This window comes from Poecilia reticulata, chromosome 9, assembly GCF_904066995.2.
Source record: "Poecilia reticulata chromosome 9, P_reticulata-male-v2, whole genome shotgun sequence".
Taxonomy (NCBI): domain Eukaryota; kingdom Metazoa; phylum Chordata; class Actinopteri; order Cyprinodontiformes; family Poeciliidae; genus Poecilia; species Poecilia reticulata.
Window position 1 is genome coordinate 10,182,496 of NC_088838.1, and position 22,854 is coordinate 10,205,349.

Genomic DNA, 22,854 nt, shown 5'->3' on the forward strand with positions numbered 1-22,854 from the left:
CGAGATTACTTGCTCCGGCGCTGCCTGATGACATTAAGAGCTGCTTCAAGAGCGGTAGTCATCATGGTTAATGTGGATCAAATAAAGTCACGTGTGACTCATTATTCCTGAAGGAATGTATATGCCCAGTGTTTGCATTATGTTGGCGCATGAAGATTGTGGAGATTAAGTCAGTCAAATTCAAGGCTTTTGCGGTGCAGCTTGTTTCCCTTTTTTGACGGCACATGCTCTTTAAGATAAATGTATTCATTTGAAGGTGTTTGCCTCATCCATAGCTGCAAAAATCATGTGTTTCTGACAGCTGTGATAAAATTACTTTTCTTATCTCCGAAAAATAAACGCTTCACTTCTTGATGTATATTCTTCTTGTTCCAACATTTATTTCACCATTTCAGCTTTTTTCATAGTTTCATCTCACATCACATTGCAACCCCTCAGCCGATACTATTGCGATTTTAAGCAAACGGCAGGATTGTATAACTAAGTGAAAGGAAAATGATACAGGTTTTGTTTCTTTGTATGTGTATTACTAAATAAGTCCCACATATTTCACATGTTTACCGCTGCAGGTTTTCCAGTCGATTTACCTCCACTGAGTTTGACAATTTCTGGACTGGAAGTTGTTTCTCATTTACATTTAACAAAATATCTCAAGCTTGGTAAGATTGGGTTGGTTAGACAAACTCTTTAAAGTTTTGCCTCAGATTTCTGTGCTAAGATCCACACTGTAAAAAAATAACAAAAAAACTTAATAATAATGGCAACTGTGGTTGCCAGAATTTTACTATGTAAATACAGTAAAATACTTTGTTACTTTGTGCACATAGTCTTTCATTTACAACCTCTATTACAGAGTTTTTTTCTTCAGGATTACCAAGAATTTAACTCCATCCCATCTGCTAATGAAATCTCTCTAGTGGTGCCGCTTTTTCCTATGAAAGGCAAAACATTCATTTTGCTACAACCAGAGTGATGTTCAGGGTCATGTGCAGTATTAGTCAATCCCTCCAGTTTTTCATGATTCTGCCATGCCAACAAGGTCAAGAAAAATCAACAGATCAAGAGCAACGTAATTATGAGTTTATTAACAATTTCCTGCAAAAATGGTCAGAAACATTGGGTTCAAGTGGCTGCTGACTCCCATCTGCAGGTTTCAGTATTTCTTACTTCTACTACACTGCTGCCAAGTTAAAGGCTTTGATTGATATGGCCAGTGACGAAAAGTCATATTTCACAAAATAAACACAAATATTGCAAATATTTCTGAAGCAGCACCATAAAATGAACAATTCTGATCGCAAAAAAGCTAATGAAAACAATTGTGAAGCCGTGGAGGGACTGATTAGTATTCGGCCTCGGCTGCACATAGAAAAACTTCAGCTTTGATGTCCTCTGACCAGAGAGCCTTCTTTAACATATTTGCTGTGTCACTTACACTATTTGGGTAAAAACTTGTCTTCTTCACAGCTTCCTCCTTACAGCTCCCCCATAAAATACAGATTTTTGGAGTTTAATACTGAATCCTCTCCTTGTCCAGGCTGTCGGTTCATGTTTTAGAAGAACTAATCAGTGCGTCACAAGATATTTAAAGTTTGGGCTTTAAACTTTTCCACACATGTGTGGTGTGATGTTTGGTGTTCTTGGTGCCTTTTGATAACACAGCCCAGGATGTGAAAACGTGTTGAATTCTGTATATGAAGCCAAGGAACAACAACACGACTTACTCTTTGTCAGTTTGGTTTTCTGTTGTCTCAGAAAGTGACGCAATACGGCAGAGATGTGGCTCAAAACTGGAGGTGGAGTGGATTAAATGCATCTGACCTGCTCTCATGGTTTCATTGATGTTTCCAGGGTCATGTGCAGCCTTTTGTTGTCTTTATCCAGTTGGAGATCAAACAGAACCTCTCCGCAGTAACGCTCGATATGCTGATTTCAGCTGTCAGAACAGACGGAGCAGAGATTTGCGCTAACCTGATTACAGACAGATTTATTGTGTTATTATTCAAGACGGGGTCTTCTTTACTCCGAGCAGGTGAATAATGATCTGTCAGGGGGAATGGAAAGCTTTTTCTCAAACAGGACAGTTATAGATGTGGTTGGTTTGAAGAGGTAACGTATCGCCTTGTGTTTTTGAGCAAGGCGTCCTTACTTAGAACCCAACAAGAACCCGTAAAGGCTGTTTACCCATTAGTTAGTTCCTGGGTACTAGTAACATAGAGTTCCGTCCAAGTGTGCGAATACTCTTTGAACTGTGACAATAAAACCACAAACTTCAAAGGTTTTTGCTGAAATGTTACAGAACCTGTTGAAAGACCAACATGAAGTTTTGCATAATTGTAAAGAGAAAATGATATTATAGGATAGGATGATTGTCAACCTTTGTTTACATATAAAAGTAAGAAAAAATCTATACCCTCTCCAATTTAAAATCCCAGACCAACCAATGGCCTTCATAAATTAACAATTTTGAGAAAAAGAACCAACTTTTGAGTAACTTAAGCTCTATAAACAATACAGTAGTTATCTGAAGGCTTTAGTGTTTTGCTTTAGTGAAAGAGTATAATCTCAATTACAAACCTACTGTGACATGGGCATCACCTACACTGACAGGCCCAGCAAGGAGAGCATTAATAGATTTAGATATTAGAGGTTCATTGTTACTCTGGAGGAGCTGCAGAGATTCCCACCTCAAGAATCTGACAACTATTAGTCATGCACTCCACAAATTTAGCTTTTATGAAATAGTTACAGTTTATTTTAAGCCATGTAGGGGAAATTGCATATGTGTTGAAGAATTTGCTCTGGTCAGATGACAACAACAATTTGTTGTTTTTCTTCTGGCAAATTGTAGACAACTACTACTCTGAACACACTATTCCCAGAGGGAAACATGGCAGTAGCAACGTCTTGGTGTTAGAAATGACTCTTTTCAGCAGGGAAAAGAAAAGCAGACCGATGTCAAGATGGATGAAGTTAAATATAAAACAATTCTGGAGGAAATTTCATGTTAGAGGGTGCAAAGCACTAGAGGCTGGGGCAGAGGTTGATCTTAGCAGGACATCAGCCCAAAAGCTCGCAGGCTGCATGTGAGGTGGAAATGTCCCAGTCAAAGTCCTTAAATCCAATCGAGGATTTTAAAACTGATGTTTACAGACACTTTCCATCCAGTCTACCTGAGTGTGGGTTATTTTGTAAAGGAGATTTTGTGATAACTTTTTGTCTATGGATACCAAAAGCTGGTATTGATTCAAAGCAAATGCAGAAACCAAATTGTAGCTGCAATTCAAATGACTTGCAGTTGCAAGTCTTAATAAAAACAACAACAAAAAGAAAATTCTCAAAATCACCTATTATTTTTATCCCCTTCACTACTTTGAGTTGGTCTGTAACCCAAAATCCCCATGAAATACCCCACATCTTTAGCTGCGACGTGACAAAAAAGTTCTGAATGGCATAAATACCTTTGCAGACTCTGAATTTTGCTCCAGATTTCAAATTTTTTACATCGCTGATAATGAAACCCTGACAATGTTTTGTTGAAGATTTTGACTTTGTCTTTATTTAGTAATCCTCTTCCCAGTTTGAAAAAAAAAAAGATGAACATGGACTTGAACAATTGAGCACATGCAATGAGACATAGCAAAAAAGCATAAAGGTCAAAATGTTTCATCCGACACTTCTTCAAGTTTGGAAGAATATTTTTAGGAACAATCATTAAATTCAATAATAGCACATAAACCCACGTAGCTTAAAAGGTTAGGTCATCTATTTGTCTTAATTATCTAGTTTTCTTTTCTTCCCGTCTCTTTATTTTAGCTGAAGCAACGAAGCCAAAAATGAAAAGTTAATTTCCCTTCCTCTTCAACCTGTCACTTTTAATCATTGCCGCCTTATCTCATTTACTTAGTCACCCAAAAGAAACCCAAATTAAAATCAGATAACCGTGATGCCACATCACTCCCCCCCACCCCTCATTTTCTTCAGTTCCCTCTAATTCTGCTTTCTGCATTCGGTTGGAAGACTGACAATATTACTTGAAATCCTTTTAGTAAGCCGTCATGTCTGCACTGTAGGTTTCAGTGACTAAGACTCAGAAATTTCCGTTTTGCATCATCCTATAAGCACCGTGCGCTCCGTGTGCTCATTCCATTTCCGCGGCAACACGTCGCTACGCAGGCCCATCTTATCTGCATATTAACAAGCTCTGTGCATCCAGACTTCAACAGATGTCTGTGTGCTATATCACTGTCTGCGTATCCCATTAAGCTCTCCTTAATGCTCTCTCATCAGCATGATTAACGTGTTATTGATCTCTATGCCCAGAGCCGAGGGATATTTAAATTTAAGGTTGACCGAGGGGAAAAGAAACAAGAAAAAAGTGTCTGTTTCTCGTTTTCGTCGAATAAATCAGTTTTTTTTCATGCCACTTTACCGCTTTCATTTCCCCCTACTTAGTGGAAATTAGAGTATTTTTTTGTTACTTGTGAAGTTTAAAGGCATTGACTGTAAAACCAAAAGCGGTTTGTTTTGCCTTCTTCTTCTTCTTCTTCTCCTTCGCCTATTGAATCATCTTAAGGAAACATTCAGACATGAAATTAAATTTAGCCGTCTTTTCTATATGACATGGTTTCCGCTAAGCCTTTCAACCTGGAAATCTAATCCTTCATCTGTGTAACAAATGGGGGTTTTACATCCATTTTGAGGCCCGCCGTCCCCGCCATCTGGCAGGGGCGCTGTCATGAAGGTCCCCCCCCTCAAACTCCCTCCGCTCCATGAGAACGATGAGCACGTTGTCAATGGCTCGCCATCAGACTGGCTAAATGTTGGACATTTGCCTGCATAATTAATGACTGCATCTGTTTCCGATTTCATTGGGGTTTTGCTGGTGGTGCTGTGGCCCCCGTAGCAAACGTATCCACACAGTTAGATTGGAAAAATCATAGCGTAGAAGAAGCAATTACAAACCTTATGGAGCATCTCCATATTGCCATTAATAATGGAATACATAGGGGGTTGGGCGTCCAGGTTACACCAAGGAAATAGTCCAGCTTCTGCTTAATGGAATTTTTAAATAATTTCGTTGTTTCGTATCAGTCTGGAAAACACTTCATTTTAGAGTTAAGTCTGTTGGCAAAGCTGAGCTGTAATCCAAAATGTCATGACATGTTTGGCTTTGTAAGTGATAGGTTGTATACGTTTGTGTTCCAGTCCTTGTCATTAGCACACCATCAAAAATATTTGCACTCAGCTGCAGCTTCAAGTGCTTTGAACACTTTTGCCGTTGTTCTTTGCAGAACAGCTGAAGGTCCATCAGACTGGTCAGAGGTCAGAGCGTCTGGTAGTTTTATTCTGTTGTTACAGATTCTCATTTGGTTTTTGACTCGGCCATCAAACGCACAGATATCCTTCAGTCTAAATCAGTGATTCTCAGACTTTTTACAGCGAATACATCCCCAGCAAAAAACAGGTAACCGTCTTGATAGACATCTTAAAACGGCGATACAACAGGATTTGGACTTTTTCAGTCGCCCATCCATCCATCCATCCATCCATCCATCCATCCATCCATCCATCCATCCATCCATCCATCCATCCATCCATCCATCCATCCATCCATCCATCCATCCATCCACATCCATCCATCCATCCATCCATCCATCCATCCATCCATCCATCCATCCATCCATCCATCCATCCATCTTCCGCTTATCCGGGGTCGGGTCGCAGGGGCAGCAGCTTCAGAAGAGATACCCAGACTTCCCTCTCCCCAGCCACTTCTTCCAGCTCCTCCGGGGGAATCCCAAGGCATTCCCAGGCCAGCCGAGAGACGTAATCCCTCCACCGTGTCCTGGGTCTTCCCCGAGGCCTCCTCCCGGTGGGACGTGCCCGGAACACCTCACCAGGGAGGCGTCCAGGAGGCATCCTTACCAGATGCTCGAGCCACCTCAACTGGCTCCTCTCGACGTGGAGGAGCAGCGGCTCTACTCTGAGTCCCTCCCGGATGACCAAGCTTCTCACCCTATCTCTAAGGGAGAGCCCAGCCACCCTGCGGAGGAAGCCCATTTCGGCCGCTTGTACCCGTGACCTCGTTCTTTCGGTCATGACCCAAAGCTCATGACCATAGATGAGGGTGGGAACGTAGATCGACCGGTAAATCGAGAGCTTCCCTTTTTGGCTCAGCTCTCTCTTCACCACGACGGACCGGTACAACGCCCGCTTCACGGCCGACGCTGCCCCAATCCGCCTGTCGATCTCCCACTCCCTTCTTTCCTCATTCGTGAACAAGATCCCCAGATACTTGAACTCCTCCACTTGAGGCAGGACAACCCCCCTGACACGGAGAAGGCACTCTACCCTTTTCCAGCTCAAGACCATGGCCTCGGATTTGGAGGCACTGAGCCTCATCCCGGTTGCTTCACACTCGGCTGCGAACCGCTCCAGTGAGAGCTGCAGATCACGTTCCGATGAAGCCAACAGGACCACATCATCCGCAAAAAGCAGAGATGCGATCCTAAGGCCACCAAAACGGATCCCCTCAACACCTCGGCTGCGCCTAGAAATTCTGTCCATAAAAGTAACGAACAGAATCGGTGACAAAGGGCAGCCTTGGCGGAATCCAACTCTCACCGGAAACGAGCCCGACTTACTGCCGGCAATGCGGACCAGACTCTGACACCGGTCATACAGGGACCTGACAGCCCATATCAAAGGGCCCGGTACCCCATACTCCCGGAGAACCCCCCACAGGGCCTCCCGAGGGACACGGTCAAACGCCTTCTCCAAGTCCACAAAACACATGTAGACTGGTTGGGCGAACTCCCATGCATCCTCCAGGACCCTGCTGAGGGTGTAGAGCTGGTCCAGTGTTCCACGACCAGGACGAAAACCACACTGCTCTTCCTGAATCCGAGGTTCGACTATCCGACGGACCCTCCTCTCCAGGACCCCTGAATAGACCTTACCAGGGAGGCTTAAGAGTGTGACCCCCCTGTAATTGGAACACACCCTCCGGTCCCCCTTTTTAAACAGGGAGACCACCACCCCAGTCTGCCAATCCAGGGGAACTGCCCCCGATGTCCATGCGATATTGCAGAGTCGCGTGAGCCAACACAACCCTGCAACATCCAGAGCCTTAAGGAACTCTGGGCGGATCTCATCCACCCTCGGGGCCCTGCCACCTAGGAGCTTTTTGACCACCTCGGTGACCTCGTCCCCAGAGATTGGAGAACCCAAACAGTCGCATTTCAGTCGCATTAAGTGATAATAAGCAAGCATTCTTATCTTTTGTTCGCTAGTTCACAGGTTGAATGACATGGTTTTAAAATGCATTTTGTTTTTCCAAAATTTGAGATCCTAAGGTTTACAGTTAGAAACATTTACAGAAATCCCCATAAAGTCAGAGAGGTTTCTTACAAACACTGACCTCAAAATCCAATATGGCTTCTTTGTGTATATCACAAGGCGATCGTCACAGTAAAAAAAAAGAAAAAAGAAGGGAATTAGGGAGGCTGACATGAAGATTTTGGTCGATATACCCTTTCAACAAAACAATCTCACCACTCACATTGTTTCTCGGTTCCACAATCGTGCTGCGCTTCATCACCATCACATGACCAAATAAATAGCGCCGGACTACTCCCCTCCATCTGCCGAAACACTTAAATGACAACAAGATGAAAATACATGTTTGTTATTAACTTCAGTCCAGTTTTGCTGATCGGGCCGATGCAGATATGTTGGAAAATAACTTATATTGACAGGTATCAATGTTAATGGTTGTGTATGCCTGAAAAAAAACAACAAAAAAACACTGTACATTTTCTCTTTTAATACATGGCATATCATTGAATCTTACCCACAAACACTGTACAGCTTCCTTTTGAAATGATTTTGCCAGTTTGTATCTGAAGACACAAAATTAAGAGGAATACAAACACGGAGCTCAAAACCCAGAAATACGCTGCTTCCACCTGCTATTTCTAACAGAAGCCAGTTTAACAATCATGGATCTAAACCATTACATTGTTGATCTGGCTGAAAGCTTAGGGTGGTGTAATCTTAAATCTTTTAGCTCTCAACATATTTTCTTCAAGAATTGCCCTGTTTTTATCTCCATCTATCTACCCAGTAGCTATGGGAAGCTTCTCTGTGCTTGCTGAAGAAAACATCCCAAGAGCTAGATGCTATATATGTCTGCTGTGTTGCCTATGTAGTTGGTGGAAAAGAGAACATACTATTTAACATTATACTGTGAATTAATCACATATAGATGAACTCTAGCTACTTGAATTATGACACTGCTCCCACATACTTGTGCGTAGTCCGTCAGCTCCACACACACTGTCTGCAGGCGGTTGAAATTTTACAGTCGATCTTTCATATTGCTCAAATTTCTCCTGATAAATTTTCCACAATCTGAATGAATACTAGTGAGCTTGATGAGTTATCACACTCAGGTCTTCTGGTTCTAGTCTACACTGCTTCCCCAGAACCAAACATGGAGAAGCAGCATTCAGTTTCAATTCTCCATAAACTTCTAGAAAACCGCAAAAGTGCTGAAACACTGAGCTCCTTTAAATCCAGGCTAAAACCCCCACCTGTTTAGAGTTACCATTGATTGGTAATAATCAGAGCAGTGATTAATATATTTGATGTATATGTGTTTGATGATGGTGTTCTTGTTACATAATTGGTTACTGTATTACATACTTTTGGTATAAAGCACTTTGAGCCGCCTTGTTGCTGAAACGTGCTATAAAAATAAACTTGACTTGACCTGACTGTGTACTCCCAGTAAAATACATTGAAGTTTCTGATAGAATGTGCAAAAGTACAAGAGATGTAAAGTATTTTTGCAGGACAGGGTTTATTCCATGAGCGCATATGGAAAATAATAATAATAACAACAAAAAAGAGAGTATTACGTAATAGCTGAGCCACTCCTGCCACTCACATCTTACCTGGTCAGAAAGTGAGATGGATGGCTGTTGCAGCACCTGAAAGCTGCCTTTCACACACGCTGTCAGCATCCATCTCCACAGCCATCCATCTTCTCTGCCCCGGTGCCTCTCCCCGCTTGCTGTCTTCCTCTGGGCCCACTAACACCATGGAGACAGGTTTTAGTTTCCCAACCACTTAAAAAAAAAAAAAAACTAAAAAAACACCTTTTCCAGATGCAGGGGAATCCTTTTTTTTTTTACTTTGAAAAAAGGGACTTTAGATAAGACTCCTTGTTACTGCCACTTTTCATTAAGCACACCCTGCTCCACTCGGCCCTAATACATGGAGGTGTTCCATCATGGCAGGCCACCGTATTCAGAGGCAATTACTAGATTAACCACCCTGTTACGTTTTCTCATTATTACTGTGAATATTCCATCCTTCTTCCCTCGCTGATTGCAGTGCATTAAAGGTTTTAAGGTTTCCCCGATTGGAAGCAAACCGCACATTCACACTGCAATTATTATTCTCTAGAGTCAGCAGAACTGCAATTATATCTAAAAGAGCTTACAAATCGCTGGTTCAACTAACACAGAGCGAAGCAGCTTAAAAGTAAAAGGGGGAAAAAAAAGTCAAATTGCAGATTTTCAATAAACAGATTCATTGTGGGTGGTGTGTTATTTTTTTCTCTCTAATATAAAGTGACACCAAACTGCTGATTATCTTAGCCTTGCATACAGATTTGGAGCAGATTTGTGCAGCGCCTTGCAAATGGATCCAAACCCCCCTTTTGTCACATTACATCCACATTGCATGAATATTTTATTGAGGTTGTTTGTGATGGACTGACACAAAGTAGAAAGTAAGTCTGAAGTGACATGAAGAGAATACAAGAAAATGTGGAAAAGATGGGATAATCTAGTAAAGCGCTCTGTGCTTAGTTCTTTAATTTAAGCACTTCACAAAAAGCTATCAACATTTCACTGTTGATCCCAACAGCAGCTATAAGGGGACACCGTGTTGACACTACATTACCATTACTGTGAACAACAACGGGTCCGGCCACCTCCCATCTTGTTATCTGCTAAACCGAAGCCAAATCAGGAACAAGCAGGTCCTCGGACTGAAACCTCATCTATTCTCCTTTGCTCATTTAAACCACACTGTGTGTTTTCCTCCTCCGTTGTTGCCTCCACAGCCTCCTGGGAGCGCTCAGACTGTTAACAATTACCCCCTTCTGTTTTCCTCTGTCAGTCACTCTGATGTACACAGAAACTGGTTTCAGCGACTAACCGGAGAGGACTCTGAAGCACCTTGAAGCTGTGCCTTCCTTCTGGGGCTTTATTTTCTGTTCCAAATTAAATGTGATTTAAGAAAGTCAGAGATTTTTTCTTTTCTTTTTATCATTTGTGAGTTTGGAGTGGCAAAATGTGTGGTGAAATACACAGAGAGGCGCAGCTTAGACTTGGGTGCTGTGTTTAAAAAAAAACACATGACACAAAATTTCGAGGGGGTACCCAAAAGTTTCCAGAATGACGCTGCTGCAGGCGCAGTTTTCGTAGTACACGATTCTGCCGCTAGGTATTTGTTCAACCACGCCTTCTCAATCAGTGTGCCAAGCGGCGTTGATGTGGAAGGTTTCGTTTACCCGCAGTGAATTTTCTTGGAAGAGCTGTTTTGTCCAGCCGTCGTTTTTCTTCATGGAGAAGTTCTATGAGCAGCGCGCGGCTGAAGCTTTGCTTCCTGCTCGGGAAAAAAAGCATCGGAAACCGTTCAAATGTTGAAGACCGCTTACAAGGATGACCGTATGTGTCAAGCTCAAGTTTACTCGTGGTTCACCCGCTTTAAAAATAGCGAAATGTTAATTGATGATCAACCGCTTTTTTCCGGAGCAGGAAGCAAAACTTCACAGCCGCGCTGTGAAGCCGGAAAAAAGCGGTTGATCATCAATTGACATTTGTGAAGAAAGGTGGCTATACGGATCCAATAAATAACCTAAACCGGGAGGAAGTTGCTCAATGTTGTTTTGGTTTGATCAGAGTTTTATTAGAATCCAATAACAAGCCTAACAAATAGAAATATGACGTTTTGTTCATAATTTTGGCAAAATGGGAGAAATGAGAAACAATAGCAAAGGATGAGTACAAACTACTGGTATAGCTACGTGAAAGGGTGAGCTGACCCAGAAGCACAGATGAAGCTAATCCCTAAACAAACAGCCTCAATAATTATAACACTGTTTTCTTCCACATATTTTTTATCAATTTGTCTTTTTTTTTAATCTCTAGTAACAATTATGTCAGAAGTATTGCATGTTGTATTTAGGGATACATCAGATCAGATTTCACCTGACATGTTCAAAAGAGGTGTTGTCCGACTCACTAGGAACACATGGGCCTGTCACATTAACACATTTTGCTGGACGATAAATTGTCCCAAAAGTTATTGCGATAAACGATAATATTGTTGTTTGGATTCCATTATCAAGCACTGTAACTGTGATGGCATAATAATGCAAGAACACATTCTCAAATATCAATAACATTTACATTCAAATTAACATTTAACCCTGGAACTGGAAGGCATTTTAAATATCCAAAATAAATCAACAAAATAATGGAAACATCAAATAAAATGGATTATGAAGTCTCCGTCAAGAAAATTGTCCTTCAAAGAAAAGGGCGAGTTGAGACCAAAAAACCAGACCGAAGACTTTTGTCATCCAGTTTTTTGTAAAACGAAAACAATAGATAAATAAATAAATCATACAAATGGAAATGATTGAGTTTGTTTTAGTTTATCATACAATGATTTACTGCTTATAGGAATACACATCTCTTGCATGTTTTTATTTGACATAAGAATAGATAATTTATAATTCATTATAATTAATTAACAATACACATAAATGCATGTGCTAGCTCTCAATGAGTGCTTTTTTTGCTATCAGTAGAAGAGCTACTACCCTGGTGTCTTGTAAAGGTTCATGTTGTAGAAATTCAGCTTTGGTTTCTTCCAAACCTCTCCTACAGTCTCTGTTACTCAGCGACTTTATTTAGTGCCAGATTAATCCAGAATCCACCCAGCCCCCAAGCAAATAACACACAGACAGTCCTCCAAATGAAAGAACCAAAACACAAGTTGGTTTAGAGGAAATGAACAAACACCCGTTCTGCTCTACTGTCACAGATCTGCTCTGAGAATCTGACGCGTTCAGGTAGTTTGGAAAACTTAATTCCTTCCTTTTTCCTCCCCCAAACTTTTCCCCTAAAATTGACATTCTTGACGGTGACACTTTTAAACTCCTGAACAAGATGTACGTTTTTGATGAAGCTTATTCTTCCACCGGCTGAGATAACATTTTGGACATCCAACCCCATAAACGCCCCGCTTTTCCAGAAAGCAGTAAATTGCAGAATTAGGGTTAATTGTGATTAGGATGGTTCCCTCAGACAAGAATTTATCCGTAAGACACAATTTTGACTGATGTCTTTTAAGGTTTATTGGACAGATTATTAACTTTGGACCTAAACTAAAACTGTTTGCTGTAGCATAACAACTGATACGTTGATAATAATTTGTGATGTAATAACATTTCTGGACATGAATCTCATAACAGGATCATGACAACACTATTAAAACCTTTTTTTCCAGATTGGTCAGCTTCTTCATTGGCTGTTCACCAATTAAATGCCAATTAAAATGCCTTTTGACTTTTAAGCAGCGGCGTTTAGCTGTGCATCATAGACAGCAAACATTTTTTTTTAATTTGCGACCCAGTTTCTTTTTTTTTTTTTTACACTAGAGGATTTCCCCTGTTAGCCTGGTCCTCCTTTTGGGAACTCTTATTAATCAGGGTAATGAGCTTCTGCAGCAAGCAGGTGGGACGGAAACGGACAGCCTGCAGGGTGGGGGCATGAGCTTACACAGAAGCCATGCTCACAGATCATTTATTCCTTCCTAATTGTAACCTTTAACCTTTAGCGATCTTCTTCTGTTTGAATTTAAAGCAGCCAAATTCATTCACTGAGAAAAAGGAACGCCCTCCAATCTTGATTTCCTGCTGTTAGGACAGCGGGTCATGGCGGGTGCTGAAGCTCCACGACGGATGTTCGAATTAGCTCCCACTTAGGCAGATGTGCAGTCGAGCTCCGACGCCTCAGGAAACACAAATATGTTCAAAATATTCAATGCAGTAGGTCAGTATTACTTTATATCACGGGCATAATAATACGTGTAAGGTTGTGTTCCTCCACAGGGCTCAGCGGGGACCTGCATTTCATTTTCTTTTGGCTGAAACTAAAACCAAAGTCAGCAGCAGGAGCGGCGCTCAGATTGCTGCTGCTCTTATCGCAGATTATGCTTCCTTAGAGACTCGTAATGCGCTCTACACTTGTGTTTATCTTGAAGATTGGGAGATAAACCACACAGCTTTACATGCGAATGAAAATCAAAGAATTAGACTTTTTTTTATTTTTTATTTTTTTCTAAACTGTCTACCAGAACCTGTTTATGCTGTTTGTGAGCAGGTCCCACAAGAGATTTGAAAAAAACAAAAAAAAAAAAAAAAAAACAAACCCACACACAAATGGAAGAGGCAACACATGTACAGGGTTCTGTTGTTGTTTTCTTTTTCTTTTTTAAAAAAACTCGGGCGTCTCTCTTGGCCCTTGCAATTCTTTCAGAACAGCATCTCATTAACATTTGACCTACTGAAAGCTGCTTATGCCGGGGAAAGCCCGCGGGGACGGCATTTTCTCCCTCATAATGTACACAATTTATAAATTAGTCAGCCAAGAAAACTCCCAATCCATCTGTGTATTTTAAATCATGAAAGCACACAGCGAAAGAACAGACTTGAAGGTGGAGAAACTGGCACCGGGGGGTTGGATAAGAGTTGCTACATGATAGTTGTTTTATGTGTTTCAGATACACACACACACACACACACGCATACACACACACACACACACACACACACACACACACCCACACACACACACACGCACACACACACACACACACACAAAAAAACGCTCTCCTTTTGTTGAAAATAAAACTCTGTTGTTTTGTGCGGTGCACACTTGAGAGGCCTGGAAAACAAGATGTGAAATATCACATACATATACAGACATTTTCCATTGGCCACATTCTTGACCTTTTCATTTGTGGCTTTCTGCAGAGCATCAGTAAAGAAAGGTGTGACCTTTCGAACAGCAACACCCAGCAACTCCTTACTGTGGGACATCACGCTGGATATGGGAGCAGATGGAGCCATTGCTGTGATTTGTCAGAGAAAGGCCCCCATCCCCGGGAAAAGGTGAGTCGATGAAAAGTCAACACGGCTCTTATGACTTGGTCAGAACATTTTATGCGTGCCTGGTTTTTGTACCTGCAAATTTTTATATCTCATCATAACTACTCGCCCTCAAAATGTTGTATTTTAGTTATTAAGGAGTCATCGTTTCTTCTGCAGAGAAAATATATCCTGCGTCGTGTTTCGTGTTCTGCGAAGTGAAACAGTTTTATTTTTTGGGAATAAACCTAAACCGTCCCTACTGAACAAGTCTAACGTCAGTTTGGTATCCGCTGTCTGCACCGGGTCCCAGAAGGACTCTGGCTGCAGGTTCTCCTGTAAAACCCGTCCTAAATGGGCATTACCTGCTCATCTTTATTACCCGCTTCCACTCTGTTCTTGTGTTTATTTCAAAACATTTACCAGCTGCGTGGGGTCACCAAGTCCTAAAATGCGGCAAATTTGCCTTTTTTTTGTTTGTTTTTATTTTATTTTTCTTCCGCCCAAGACTTTCAAGAATCTGAGGAGTGTGGTGAGCTGCATCGATGCGACATTAAAACTATTTACAACAACATCTGCAGGTCAGTTGGATCAAAGTCGGCTCTCAGGGTTTCTGAGTACCTAATCTCATTAAACAGGGCTACTCCCTCTCTTTATCAGGGATGTCCTTTCTAAGTCAGCAGCTTTACACTGTTCACCTAAATTTAACACAGGTAAGTTATAGGTTAACTAGATGACTTCTTAACAGTACAGTGCCTTCAAAGTACCGACGCCCTGTGACATTTTGTCCCTTTGCATTCACAAATGATGCATTTTATTAGGATTATTTTGTGCTAGAGCAACAAAAAGTTGCACATAACTATAAAATAATAATATTTTTTCTGTATCTGTGACATCTCTGCCGACGACACAGATTCCGTTACGGAGAAGTTTGGAGAACTGTTAGGCTATAAAACAATATTAACAAGCTCAGAAAATCTTAGATAGTGATACTGCACATCACTTCTAACTCACCATCCTTACAGTGAAAAAGCAGTGATTTCATCATCATGGTGTGAGGCTGCTTTCCTTCAGCAGGAACAGGGAAGCTTGTCAGAAAATGAGTGGAGGTAAATACAGGTCAGTCCAAGAAGAAGAAGAAAAAAAAAACTCCTCAAAACTGTAGAGGCCTGAGGTGGAGGTGTTCAACATGTTTTAGCCACTAAATGCAACCAGAGCTACAAGTCAATGGTTTACAGCAAAGGTATAGTCGGCATTTAACATACTAGATACGCCCAGTCAGAGTCCAGACATATATGTAACTATATGTCAGGGGGGTTGGACATATAGTTACATTGAAAGCTGATTGTTTCACTTGAAAGAATAAACTCCAATCTGACTAAGTTCTTGTTTTTACCCATTACTTTATTGTAATGGGGTTTCTTTTGATGTGAAGATGCAGGTAGGAATTGCATCAAAAGATGGTACTCACCACCGCCGTCTGCAAGTAGCTAAAAACTGCAAATATTTCAGACCCGATCTGAAAATAATTATAGCTGTCCTTTTTAATAGTTCAAACATCAAATGGACCATTTGATGTTTTCAATGTTCAAACATTAAAAGTAGTTCAAACATCAAATGAACTTTAATGTTCATTTGATTGTTAGCAAGCACAGTGGAAACCATCTTAACACTTCCACAAAATCTAATATTTACAGTCCTTGTCTTTACTCTAGAGGCTGCAGCCAATCAGCACAAAGGAAAATAAATGTTGCTCCCGAATTTGCTTTAGAAACATCTTTAGAAACACACCTTCTCCGCAGCTGAATCTGTGAAAATAAAGAAACACCAGCCAACAGTGTGTCAAGTGACATTGGGTATTTCAACTTCCAAAGCGGCATTTTCTTTTGACTATTTTAGATATGCTCTTTGTAAAAAAATCTCCAAATAGCCAAACTTCCTGCAAATAACTTTGGCTTATGTTACACAGAAAATTCTGTGTATAGCTGAGAGCTTGAATACTAGAACACAAATTTAAAATCTTTTTCATCTTCACAATCCTACATCACTTTTATTGACATGTCGCAACAAAACACAATAAAGTTTTGTTTTTTTAATTAAACTTTTATTTAACCAGATAAAAACCCATTGAGATCAAGACTTTTTTCACCCGAGTGTCCTGGCCAAGAAAGGCATCAGCACTGGTCGTAGTGGCTGAGACGAGCACGCAGCAATAAAAGTCATTAAAAATATATCAAGCATGAACAATTTGACAATAAAGTACAGTAGCTGTGACAGTAATAATTTAAAATGTAAAGGCAGTGGGAGTTTAAGATTTGAAACACGGGCACTGTTGACAGGATTTCCGTTGTCGGTTTTTGAAAAAATTTTGGCGAAAGTGTTTGATGAAACAAGTTTGGACAGTTTTAGCTCAGCTTGCAAAACAGAGGGCGCTAAAAGCTTTCTTCTCCTCTTCTGTCCTCACACAAAGAGCATAGAATGAACTTTAAGCATAAGGCACAACTGATGCCTGTTCTCCGAAGAAAAGTGCATAAATAAATAGGAAGCAGGCCAAAAAGGGCCTTGTACACCAGAGTCATCCAGTGCGTATATCACCCAATATTCAGGGAAGACTTGCCAGCTCTAACAGTTGTGGGTGAGGCGACTACAACCAGTGATAAATCTCAAAGCATAGTGATATACTGGAGTCAAGGACTGGAGACTGCTGGCTGAAAGCCTCATATACAATTTTTGCCACACTCAAGCACAGGCAGAAACGCAGCTGGGATCAAAATCTTCCAGGTTCTGAGGAGGAAACATGATTTGTTTCTGCAGTGGACACCAAGCTTCACATTTAAGTTGGAGATTAAATGTTTCACATGACATGAAAAGTAGACGCCATGCAGATTGCCTGACAGAATCCGATCAGCTTTTTACTTTATGCAATGTCTCTCTTACTCAATATACATACAGTCAACAAGATCAAGTAGAATTTTTTTTATTATACATTACAATAACGTTTGTCAAAGTCAATGTTTATGAGCCTCTGTAACAGAGAGAATTAGAGAATTGAGATCACTGGACAAACATTTTTACTAAACAGCCTAAGGATTCAGCAAGGGGAATTTCAGGTGTCAGATTCCCCTTTGACCTTTTGTGACGTATAGTTATTACTTCCTGTTATGAGCCATCAGGTCACGCGCGGCTGGTCTCAGCAGATAAAAAGTCAACCTAGTTGGCTGCTTGAACGTGGTGTGTAACCGTGGAAGGGTTTTACAGATGAAAACATAAAGTAGGTCATTGAAAGCTGATTGTTTCATTAATGTTGGACAACAAAGTAAAACGCGGCACAAAGGCCACCTAAAACTGGATTGCAAGGGTTTTGATCCAGTCTAAAAAAGACATCTTTTTTTTTTCTATGACTCAAATGTGGCTGCAGCAAAGAACATCAAACATGCTGAGCTGCTGAAGGATTTGACAGTAAATATCATTCATAAACCAGGGATCACACACATTTCGGACCTCTTCATGAAGCCGCACTCGAGATATTTACTGTCATTTAGGAATCAATAAACTAATATAAGACTACTTGTCATGCCATCATCTATATAACAAACCTGCCATCCATCCAGCTGCCTAGCCACGTTGTTGTGTACCGCATAAATCTGTGTTGCTTTCCAAGCCTGCAAGTGAACCCCAAAGTGGTTGCTTTGAGATTAAATTCAAACAGTAAGATTATGTCTGCCTTTAGAGTGGCTCCAAGAAAAGATTTTATGACTAAGGCTCGCTTGAATGGCTTCCAGGGTAGGAACAGCGTAAAGTGTGTGCAGCCAAGTTTTGCAAGGAGCTCAATGAAGGGCCAAGCAATAACAAGAGGAGGAGGGAGGTAATTCATTGGTAATCAAGCAAATGTATACACTTGAATATTGGTCTAAATCATTATTGTTTGCTTAACTGAGCTCTGTTTTTTTTTTTTTTATAACTGACAACTTTGTTTGGTTTAAACAGTTAAGCCTCTGGACGTTGGTTTGACCTCGTTATGTTGTTTTCCCCACTTGTTGTGGATTATGACACTGTTTACAACAACATTGTATGTTGGTGAACATATTTCTTTCGCCATTATGGCTAATCCTCTGTAAAAAATGCGACAAAGTACGCAGGACTCCTGCTGAGGGGTGTCTGCTGTCGCAACTCTTTTGGGATTTCTGCGACTTTATGCCTTGCTAGCCTTTGTCGGCTCAAACAGTATTTGCTGTATCAGTGCACTGGGGCAGTTTTTTTTCCCCCTCCATGCTCCATTGAAGGAGCTTGGCTTGGATCTTAATAAACTTGCAGGCAGATTGCGAGCAATAAAAACATAGCCGATGAGGTTGTTGATCATTCCTCTGCGAGCTTACAAACTATGACAGGGGCGTGTAGCATGGCAACACTGCCTATCATATGGATATCTGTGCTAATGCAGACTTAAGGGGATGTGCTCTGCCTGCTGATGTGAGCCAAGCATATCTTCTTGTAATACTTGACCAGAATGCGATTACTATCTTTTAATCTCAGGTCTCTGAGCAATATGTTACAATGATTAAATTACACTAAATCTTTCTTTTGCCCTTAATAAGGAAAATCCTTTAGCATGCTTTGTTTTTTAGGTTGGAATTTAATAATAAAGGATTCATGTATATAATTTGTAATTCCACATCGCTGTCGAGCCAGCAGCACAGCGCGGCTGTGATGCAGCCCCCAGTTATACAGTAAAAAAAAAAAGGAGCTTAGTGAGTCTGCACAACTATGACACTGATTTATAACTTGTGCACACTGTGGAGAGTCTGATAAAGTCCATGATGTTATGTGCATGCTTATTTTGTTTTGCCCAACCAATAAATCTTCTCTGTTGTTCAATGACACGCCAAGGAATAAAAGCTAAACTACAAACCGGGGGAACATGGCAGAAAAAAAAAAAGAAATGCAAAGTAGCAGAGCACCCTGCTCCAGCTGGCATCAGGAAAAGGCCACTATAACTTACAGAGGCCAATGCCTTTTGCCAACTATGCAGAATGCCACTGTCCTTAGAACACCTCATATCCCATTCATACGTAACACTTGCAGACACTTCCAGTGAAATGATATCTGCAAAGGATTCTCTAAAAAACCCTCAAGTTGCAGAATCCTCCTCAGTGCTGAAAAATAGGCCAGGCCATGTCTTGTCTCAGTTCCTCAGATCACACATAGAAATGTGTTCTTTCATGGGGCGAAATTCATAACATGTCACTAAGAATTTGTTGCCGGATATTGCTTGAAGTCTGGTTGAAACACAAACTGGTCTTTTGAAGAGTACACAATTATTTGAAAAATAAAGTATGTTAGATTTAGGGACGGACTTTCAAAAACCAAAATGAAAATTTTTTCTAACGGACAATGAAACAGGGTTGATAATTACTTTTTTTTCCCAAGCTTGGTAAAATTTGATACATCAATAGCACAATAATCTCAATAAAAGATGCTAAAGTATTTCAGAATGGTTAAAAAATTAAAACTGCATTGACATTTACAACACATGCCATCTCACAGTCTGAAATAGTCCAGTAAATGTCTTAACCTCCAGTATTGTACAATGGCTGTTCTTCATATGACCAACATAGTTTAACACACAAAGTGTTATGTTGGGAGAGCTCCACCCTGAAGTTTTTTTATTGCTTACTTTTTACTTTCATGTGGAGTTTAAAATTTTTTGCATCTGATTCCCAAACTGCTATTTCGCATTAAGCTGTAGCACCCCCTTTCAACCCTTTTGATTGAATTTTGAGACATCTCTAATTTAAAATCTAAAATACTTGAAGCGATTATACAGAAACTGAATTTTCTACAATCAACAGATTTACGCTAAAAACAGTATGAGATTCTTTAAACCCCTTATTGTAATTGTGAGAATACAAAAAAAGCATTTTTTTATATTTTTTTTTGCATGACATTGCATGAAGATTGCATTATGCTTACCTATAAAAGATGGACTGACATATAATACACTAGGTATGGATGGACTCAAATATATTTTCAGCTTAAGAAACCTTTTTATATTTGAAATCCAACTTCTCGCTTTTTACAAAATGTTTGATATCACGCCTGCTGTCAGTTTAGCAGTTGAATAGTCTCTCGCTCTTTGTGTAGCGATTGCTTGCTTATTGTGCAAGGGATCTGCTCCCCTGTCTGTGAAGAGGTCAATCACTCCATTAATGAGAGATCCATACAAACGCCTGCTTGTGAAGAGGCGGTAGCCCTGGCAGTGGAGAGATCTCACTTTGTGTTGGTCAGGAGATCTGTTGATCTATCTGGCAAGAGATCCATTTTTCTGTGATACAGTCTGTCACACCAGCCGTTTGGAGATTTACCTCATTGGGAGTCAAGAGTTCCCTCCCTCTGTCTGTTGAGAAACCGATCGCTTTTTCTGTTGAAAGATCTGTAACTACGTCTGATGAGGGAGCTATTCCTGTGTTGCTTGAGAGATCAATCTGTCAAAAGATCTATTGGAGTGTTAGCAGAGGCATCCATTTCTCTTTCTTTTGATAATGATGTCTGCCAGTCGAGAGATCTGATCCTTTGTCAGTCATGAGATCTATCATTTTGTCTGTCCGGAGATCTATAACTTGCTACACAAAGAAATCTGTAGCTCTGCCTGTCCAGGGATCTATTCCTCTGTCTGGTGAGATATCAGTTACCGTCTGTCAAAAGATTTGGGGTGAGCACTCCAGCACTCGGATGGTTTAGCTATCAATCCCTGTCAGCCAAGAGCTCCCTCACTCTGTCAGGAGAGGGATCTATTGCTTTGTTGGTTAAGAGATCTCTCTCTGACTTTGTTACTCTGTCAGACAGAATAATCTATTGGTCAGGAGATCCACTGCTTCATTGGTCAGGAGATCTATCACTCTGTTACTTGAGACATCCGTTGGTTGAAAGATTTGTTGCAGTTTAATTTGAGAGATCTATCAGTCTGCCTGTTATAGTTTGAGAGATGTGTTACTCTGTCAAGTAATCTATTGCTCTGTCAGTCAAGAAATCGGTCACTCTGTTGGTCAAGTGATCCAGTGACTGTCTGGTGAGAGACCTACTGCTTGGTCAGTCAAGAGATTCATCACTTTGTCTGTTAAAAGATTGATTGTTTTAAGTCAAAAGATCAATGTCGCTCTTGAGCGATCCATTGAACAACCGTCTGTCAAGAGTCATCAGTGTGTCAGTCAAGAGATCTTTTGTTCTGATAAATCTTGCTTGCTGAGAGATCTGACACCTTGTCTGTAAAAAGATCTTTTAAGGTTGAACGATTGATCTTTCTGCAAAGACACCTTTCACTCTGTCTACAATATACCTGTTGCTTTGTCAATCAAGAGATCTATCACTCTGTCAAGTTTTTGGTCAAGAGTTGTCACTCTTGACCAACTCTTGATTTATAATCTTGGTTGAGAGATTTGACACTTTCTCTGGTGAAATATTTATTGTCCTGTCTGTCTAAGACATCTTTGGTGCATCTTAATAAATTGGAATATTATTGAAAAGTTTGTTGATTTCACTGACTCAGTTGACAAAGTGCAACACATTACATATATATATTAATTACACATGGAGTGATGGTTTCAAACCTTTCGTTCTGTTAATTAAAATGATTACAGCTAATGAAACGGTGTAGTTAATTTCTTAGTCTAGAATGTGACGTCTGACTAATAAAAAAAACCCATTTGATTAATTGAATACAATTTGTAATAAGGCTGTACTATAAAACGTGGAAAAAGTGAAGGTCTGTATACACTTTATGAACACACCATACAGGTTGTTATTCTTTTAATCTCTTCATCTGACAAACGAGGCTTACTGGAATGCATAGTTTGATTTTCTGAGATGTATTTCTCTGTCTGGCAACGATCACTTTGTCTGTGGACAAATCTATTGCTCTTACTTTTAAAAAACTATCAATGTGTCCAGAGATCTGCTTATATATGACCCTGGAGTCCATTTGTGGAATAACCTCGACTAGTTCTACACAAATGCCTAATTTATCTTATTTGATTTTGAAACTCCTGGATGATAAAGTAAACTTAAAGTCATTTTTAGACCTTACATAAAGTTGAAACTTTATGAATCCAAAGATGGTTCTTTTTCCTTATAGGGAGCTACCAAATCTTGGAATCCGGGAAGGAGTTCATGCAAAGTTTTATGTCATGTAACATCACTAATTAAATCTTGAATTTTAAAAGAATGTGTCTGTATTCTTTTTATTTATTTTTTTATATTTGTGCCGTATGTCCGTTTAAACATTGCATTTATAGGCTCTTCCCAACTTTTTTTTTTGTCCTCATCCAGACTTGAAAGCAGTCTGCTGGAGGTGCTTCAGATGGACTTTGAGGTTGAGGAACTGAGCAGTCCCGTTGACAGCCAGGTGATCGTATGGAAGCTGGAGCTGCCATCTGCGCCCAAAACCGTCGCCAAGACCGAAGGAGCCATGAGGATTTACACAACTCAGAGAGACTTTGTTGGCCTCGCTCCTCTTGTGATGGTGAGTGAGATGACAGCTTCCGTGTCACCCCTGATCATTACGAGCGCCGGCGCCAACGTTACAGACAGCAGCCCCTCCGCTAACCGCCAACGCTTCGACTGCG

The 22,854-nt window shown here is 40.5% G+C and overlaps 1 protein-coding gene across 2 annotated transcripts in view; it reads left to right on the top strand.

The window, feature by feature from the left end:
* LOC103469653 (transmembrane protein 132D) overlaps positions 1-22,854 on the top strand; it is a 40,831-nt gene that overhangs the window by 8,989 nt on the left and 8,988 nt on the right. For both annotated transcript variants that reach the window (XM_008417451.3, XM_017306460.2), the window contains exons 3-4: positions 14,123-14,260; positions 22,559-22,751. In XM_008417451.3, coding sequence (XP_008415673.1) covers positions 14,123-14,260; positions 22,559-22,751 — 331 coding nt within the window. The remainder of the gene's footprint in view (positions 1-14,122; positions 14,261-22,558; positions 22,752-22,854) is intronic.